The 7,700-nt window shown below is 41.1% G+C and overlaps 1 protein-coding gene and 1 pseudogene across 1 annotated transcript; one reads left to right on the top strand and one right to left on the bottom strand.

Annotated features, from left to right (window-relative positions):
* Nucleotides 1–57: 57 nt before the first annotated feature.
* On the top strand, nucleotides 58–2,992 carry LOC105568509 (thymidylate kinase). The gene is made up of 2 exons (XM_012024224.1): nucleotides 58–441; nucleotides 1,113–2,992. The coding sequence occupies exons 1-2, from the start codon at nucleotides 315–317 to the stop codon at nucleotides 1,610–1,612; spliced, it is 627 nt and encodes a 208-aa protein (XP_011879614.1). The 5' UTR covers nucleotides 58–314; the 3' UTR covers nucleotides 1,613–2,992.
* Nucleotides 2,993–5,297: 2,305 nt separating this feature from the next.
* On the bottom strand, nucleotides 5,298–7,568 carry LOC105568704 (annotated as a pseudogene).
* Nucleotides 7,569–7,700: the final 132 nt, after the last annotated feature.

Genomic DNA, 7,700 nt, shown 5'->3' with positions numbered 1-7,700 from the left:
GGATGAGCCACAAGTAGGATCATCCCTAGGTGTAGAATGGGCATAACGAAAATTCAATAACTCTGTTTTTTATCGACATTTCATACACACAGCACGGAACACAACCAAAACGTGTACATCTACGTTATCCGCTTAGCCCAAACGTGGACATTGACTACGTAGTTTGCGTACATGTTCACAGAGGGCGCATCGCGTTCGATGATCGCGTAAAACTGGACCGTGACAGCGTTCAGGCGGGTGCCGCACACGACTGTTCTATATTTAGCATCAGCTGGCGTCGCCGTCGTCGCGTTCGTGCGAATTGGCGTTCGAACATGTATAAACGCGGCGCGTTGATAGTTTTGGAGGGCTGCGATCGGGCCGGCAAGTCGACCCAGGTGAAGATGCTGATGAGCGCGCTCAACGATATGCAGATCCCGGCGAAGGCCTGGGCATTCCCAAGTGAGTCGCGGGCCGCGTGTCGTGAAACTAGGTTATTTTGCGCGGGAAAAAGGTCCTGCTGAACCGTCAGTCCAAGCGGATTCGCCGACTAACGAGACGTGTCGAGAAATGACAATGTGCCAAGTACACACGTACGATCCGGAATATTGTTACTTGTCGTGTCGGCGTTGTTGCTGTCAATGTCACACTTAAATCGTTGCGATTATGGAGCGACGCACAAACTCGACAGATTGTATCGCACCGTTTCGAAAAGATTAACGGTCGACGGTGAAGAGTTCTTTTAAGAGGGAAAAGCCAGATAATGTGTTATTTCGCACAAAAGACTCTTCGCTTGACCGTAATCCCAATTTTCTAAAACTCTAAGATAATATAGTAGCAATGTTAAAATCGTTAGAAAGCGACGAAAGTAATGTATGTGTGAGAGGAATGTTTCAATTCGCAAAGCTACTGTACATATATGTACCCTCTCATAATCTTAACTAAATAATTCTTTAACGATTGATGTTAAATGAAGAGTAATTAATTAGTTCTGACAGAATTAATTACGCCAGTCAAGGAATGCATAATTTCCAGAAGTCTCGAACTAATCTAAATTACTCCGGGCATAGAGTTTAATGTTATCAAAATTGTATCGACTTTGTGTAATTAACGGAACGTTTCTTCTTTCGCAGACAGGAAGACCCCAGTTGGAGCTGTCCTGAATAGCTTTCTGTCGAAGGAGATAAATCTGCCACCGGAGGCGGCCCACCTGCTGTTCTCCGCCAATCGCTGGGAGTGCAAGGAGGACATGGAGAAGGAGCTCCGATCCGGCGTCACTCTGGTGATGGACAGATACGCGGCCTCCGGTGCTGTGTACACGGCAGCCAACACGGGCAGATGTCTCTGGTGGTGCCAGCAGGCTGATCTGGGCCTCCCGAAGCCGGACTGCGTGGTGTTGCTCAAGGTGTCCAAGCAGTACCAGAAGCTGCGCAGTGACTGGGGCAAGGAGAGGTTTGAGCATGACGAATTTCAGCAGCGCGTCGACATCAATTACGACAATTTAAGAGACGACACGTGGGTCGTTGTAAACGCCGACCAAGACGAGTTGGGGGTGCACGCCGAGATAGTGCAGCAAACACTGTCCGTTATTCAAGCGGTTCAATATTGTAACATTAAATCGCTAGGTGACTGAAAGCGTCGACAAGCCTCTGTTTCCACCTGTCTTTACTTCTCGGCAAAAAATTGTTATATTAGTAATTACTGTATTGGTATATAGTAAAGTACTATATAGTAAAGAATTACTATATTAGTAATTCTATGGGGCTTTAATAAAATCTTGATAAGATATTAAATACATCACTTAAACAGCTTTATTTTGATATCTGGAAGTTTGTATGTAACTAAGCTTCGCACCTACAGAATAGCAAAATTGTAAAGGTTAACTGTTATTTGATAGATATAATATTGATTAATATAACATTGATTAATATAACTAAGATATTGTTGAGATTTAAAAGAAGTGGGGCAATTAAAATAAACACGTTTAATTGTTTATTTTAATTTTTCCAATAAATATGTATATGTATATTTTTTATACCGCCAAGTTGATTTTATATATGCCTTAAAATTATTTATCTTACAGATATAATCTTGAAAATTTGTCGTACAAATATAAAACAGATGGTTACATAATAAACTTCGTGACGAAAGTTACTTTGATTTTTATCGTCCATAAATGAAATTCGAGCATATCAGATAACATTACGCGGTTTACCTTGCGAAGTTACATAATTCTACATTTATCATAATGATAAGTAACCGACGCAGAATGTCGTTTTGCTTTAAATAATATCTGACTTTTTAGGTTTTAGTCTGACATTTAAAAGAGAAGCCTGGGGGCTGCAGGTATCTCTCGGATAAAGTTAGATGTAAGTGTAGAAAGACGTGGTTCTATCGTATGTTTCAACTCTATCTCAGCGAAACAGTATTCACCAGATATTTCCGTTCGCACACTTTATGCGCGCATGTGCATTTGTATGTCTGGCGAGATACATTTCGTTCTAGCGGCATGATTGATGTTCCAGCGCGTACTGTAACATAATTGAAACTGTAGACAATAGGAAAGTATTTACAATGTAAAGTCTTGAAAAGAAATGCGTGTTACTACATTTCTAACAATACTAATAGAACAAGTTAGACATAAAAACTTGTATGTTATATGTACATAAATTTTGTAATGTCTCGAACTTTTTGTACTATAGATATAAGTAATCTTTGATATAAGTTGGGTTTATTGTAGTTTATTAAGAGGGAGAAACTATTAGGTCATCACGAGGCGAAAAAGCGCTAATTCTTCTCCGAAGAAAAGAATAAAAGTTTAATTGTCGATTCTTTCCACTTTAAGAACGTAACTCGCCTACTTTATTACGCTTGTATAACGATCACTTGTAAAGATTAGAATTGAATTATAGTAACGGTTAATTCATCCTGCTCCTTTTCTAATCTTAATTATAGTGCACGAACCAAAAAGGGGAGGAGGCAATAAATAAAAGTGGAGGTATTTTGCAATTTTTATGTTTGGTCTCTCATGTATGCCCTCTCTTAATTATACATCAATTTTATCGATTTTCGACCAAATCAATTTTTCGCGTTTGTGAATCGTTAACTTAAAACTTTCTTAAAATTTTAGTTTACACTGTAATTAACCCCATTTTTACAATTATGTATTTCTGATACTTTGTCAAGACGATATTTTCATTTTTGCAATTCGAGAAAAAACAAACTAAAAACTCTAGAAATTCCTAGAATCATGATTTTTCGAATGTTTCAATTAGTACCCGTTTTTGTGTCGATACTTTGCGTCGAATTTAGATTTTTGCAAGTTTGACTCCTCGGACTTTTAGATAACTTATAATTCGCGTCAGAATGAAGTCTCCGTAGATCACAAGTTTTATGAAATTATAAAAAAATTATATTCTGTTATGAATTATAAATCCAAAGTGCACTTTGTCCTAAGACTCGAGATCTATGGTGCTGGTATCCTCGAATGAGTACGGCAACGGAAATCGATTATGTTGAGCATGAGGACGGTTGCTAAGTTGCACGATGATAAATTGCATCTCGCCCATGCACTGTATGTAATGATGTCTTTCGTGCAGCTAGAAGCAAGCGCATTAAATGTCTTCATGCAAGTGTACTCTTGAAGAGGATATACACGTAGCTCACAAAGTATTAAAGTACACATATACACAGCTCGATAACAATGTTACAAAAAAATCCGAGTAGGCGGTGATGGATCTACACAGTTTTCTACAGGGTGTCCTCTACACTCTGAAAGGTCAATTTTAATTAACATACTTTGGAACGCCTTCATGTCTCCTTAGAGTTTTTAATTAATCTTTTCTTGTCTGTTTGAGTGATATTTTGACGGGGGAAAACCTGCCTTAAAAAATACGAATAAAATATTTATTCTAAAAATTTAAATAAATAAAATTATCAAACCACTTCTTATTATATTATTAGCAAGTATTTGCGTGGCAGATTTATTTGATGATAAATAATAGGCATTTAATAGTTTAATAATTTAATCAATTATTTAACAAGTACTTAACATTACCTAATAGTTTGCATAATTTAGAGAATAATTTAATTAAAAATGATAATTTAATTAGCCGATAATTAATTCAAATTATTGTCTAGTTTTTGCAGCATCAAATAATTTTTTATACGCAATATTAAATAAATGTAAATTGAAAATCCTTTTCCTTTCTTTTATCGAAATTCGAAGTAATCTGTCTATCGTTTTAATCGTAATACTCCTCCATCCCGGTTCTGACTGTGAATTATTACGGTTGGTGACGACACGCCATTAATCCTTCAGCATCGCTCACAGCGATGTGCGCCGGGTGTACAAGTCGTATTATTCAAGGGTTGGGGATGTCGTCCCGAAATCGCGTCCCTCCCTGTTACGAATCCTTGGACGGTAGCGCAACTTTGTTTCGTACGGAAACGCGTCTCGGGGAAATTGCATCCGGCGAAGAAATCCGGCGGAAGCGCACAATGGAGCCTCAAGTCTGAACTGATGTTTTCGGAACGATGTAATTTTCCACGTGGGCGGGGACGCGATTTTCGTGAATTACCGGGAAAACTATTAACTTTCGCCCGAACTCTAAGTTCCATATTGCTCGCTCGATTGCGTATCACGGGAAAACACGACTTTACAACGAAGAGAATTTTCTCTTCGTACAGCGCGCCGTGTTAAATTCTGCAATAATAATTCGTAGGAAGTTTCCTTTGTTCAGGCGTTTATTTCCTGACCCATGCAATCAACTGGTCCGATTGCAATTAGTAAATCGTCACTCACGTGAGTACGTTCATCGATGAGAAATGTAGTAGATTTATAGCGTGATAACTTTCGTCGTTTTTTTTTTAAACTTGTTTACTATATAATTGGATATTCGATTGCACACGATCCTACGTCGATCGAGTCTCCCGAGATCGTCCATCATCTCTCTCTAAATTTCAAGAAAGTCATTAGTTTTTTTGCATTTCTACTTCTTTTAAAGCGTCGGAAAAAGAGAAGAGAACGTACAGGAAAAATAGCACCACGCTAATGAATAAATTATTCTTTTCGTGTCGTAATTACACAATTCTTGAGAACATGTAGGAAAGTTGTAAGATTACGATTGGTGTCTCGTTACTTTTTTCAAAGATCACGTTTGCAGGTGCATTCGCTCGCCGTAAGTCAAGATCGTCTTCAACCCCACCCGGGCGTGGCAAAGATCCTCCTCCGCGTCTCGCACGAGCACCTTTGTCTCATTGATTGCGGTACGCCGTCATCACTGTCGGCGGAAACAGTAGTTACAGTTCGCGCCGAGTCAGACGGGACGAAGTCCCGTACTGCCTCGTCCAATCGGTTCTCGATCTCTTCCGCTCCGGTTCGCCGTTGTCGGGGTCGTTTCGAGATTCTTCAGCGTCGGCAACGCCTCTTCAGCGACTTCTGCGGCAGACATCTCTGTCCGGCTCGGTCGACTCCGTCTCGTCTCTCGGGGTGGCGCAGGAAAACCACCCTCGCGTTCGGTTCCTTTGTGTCCGAATCAACGGCAAACGTATCGTCGAACACTTGTTGCAACGCGATGCCGTCATCGTGCCCGACCTCCGTAGATCTGATCGATCGCTCGGCACTCGACTATTTTTACATCACTCCTCACGGGCCATTTTATCGAGCATACAATCGTATTCCGTGTCCGCCCTCGATTTGTTCATGCTCGCTTGCGTTGTCAGGTGGACGTCATTTAAAGCGCCCGGCTGTACCTTCGATCGTCCGGATGTCGATAACCTTCGGAGGCTTCGCCGACGACGTTGGAATAACGGCGATGTCTTCATTTTCCCCCGACGTTGATTCATCGCTCGACTTGGCCTCTTCGTAAAGGTCTTCGTCTAATTGAGGCTTGCCATGCGATCTCTTCAGCAATTTCTTTCTCTTCCAATCGATGTCCTTTTCCGCACAGGTCTCTTTTAAATTTCTACTCGCTCGACCCCAGCAACCAGGTCCCTCACCCTCGAATTAATCGCGCGAATGAGCAGATCATCGAATCCGAAGGCTTTCCTGGTTCTGAGATTATAACTGTGACTCCTGCCGGGGGATTCGCGCTGTTTATGCGACGCATTAGCCGAGAGATAATCAGCGAACGCGACGAACTTCCTGAAAGATACCCCCGTCTCCAGGTCCTCCCATGCGTCGCAACGGAAGCAATCGTCAGTTCGGAAGCTCGTTCGCTGAAAACTGGCGATGGCGATAACGAGATCGCGCGGGACTTCCCTTCACGCTTCCGTCAAGCTTCTCACGTTCTCGACGTTCCATCGGCGTCTGCGTCCTCTGATTCCTTTCACATACCTACGGCGAATATTTCCGATAGCTCCTTGCAAGGCAAGATAATTAAGCCTTTGAGGCGCAAGCTTCTATTTATTACGGGAGGTATTTCGCGAAAGTTAAATTTTGCAAAAGTCGCCTCTGCATAATGAAAGATATTCTGAAAATGTTCGTTGACGGTCCAAGTTTGTTCTATTAGTTTCGCGGATGAAGTTTCACAGATAAAGTTACTGCAGCCTGCTTGGTTTGATCTCGGTGATTCTTTCGCGTCTTTCGTATTCAAAGCCCGTAGAGAATTTTTATTATTATCAAACTTTAGAGTTTTAAAATTTGTTAAATACTTATTACCCGAATTTACGTCCAATAAAGTAATAAAAATAAAAATTATTTCAACACCAAAATTGTAAATTGAGCGTCGACATTCCGCAAAATTTCACCAGCTTAAATTTTAGCATAGTAAATTACAAATTATATTAAACCCGTACCAGACTATGGATTGAGATTGCGATTAGATTGACTAACCAGAGTAAAATTCATTAAACTTGATGTTATAGTAAACTTTATTCTGACGGGTCAAATTTCAATCTAATCTCAATCTCAAACCCTGGTCTAATACGGGCTTTACCCGATCGTAATGAATTTTACCACATGATCAATCTCTTGCAACGTGGATTAATATGAACAGTTGCTGCTCGTTAACATACTTGCGTCTCTAGAGCGTGTTGACAAAGTGAAAGACGTCTCTCTTCAGAGGCCTCGACGGCGGGAAATCATCGGGGGGGAAAAAGACATGATTAATGTTGCCCAATTTGAAAGTTGCCCGAAAAGAGCCGATGCGATTTTTATGCAGCAAGGTCATGCGACGTACGGCAGTTCAACCGTGCCAGCCATTCCCTGAAGAGACCGTCGTTTATCGAGGTGTCCTCACTGTGACTGTACATGTAATCCTTGTCCATTATCGCAGTGAGATAAGAGCCACAGATCAATAACGGCAGCTTCTCGGTGCCGGAGGCGTTGCAGCATAACAGTACCGTCGTCTTCTTCAGACTGGTATCGGGTTTATCCTGCGCCGTGTCGTCGACACTGACACCCCGGTAGGCGAAGCGTCCGAGTACATCGTCAACTCATCCACGTGGAAAAGGTCTTTGTGCTTGTACTACGTGACAATGGATCGCATCATGTCAATCCAGAATCGGTAGTTCTTTAAGATCGGCCTGGAGGATTCCCTTGGGTTCAGCGAGAAGCCGTGTCTTTTCACAAAAGAAGTCAGCTGCATTTTTCCCAACTTTTAAAGTCTAACTGGAAATCAAAAGGGAAAAAAACTTCGTTATGATCCAAACTATAACTATATGGAATAGTAATAATCATATTTATATTGGAAGTAATATTTCCCGCTTTTTATTATATA

Source organism: Vollenhovia emeryi, unplaced genomic scaffold (genome assembly GCF_000949405.1).
Source record: "Vollenhovia emeryi isolate VEMERY1.0 unplaced genomic scaffold, V.emery_V1.0 DF939128.1, whole genome shotgun sequence".
Classification (NCBI taxonomy): Eukaryota; Metazoa; Arthropoda; class Insecta; order Hymenoptera; family Formicidae; genus Vollenhovia; species Vollenhovia emeryi.
This window is presented reverse-complemented; position numbering and strand designations above follow the sequence as displayed.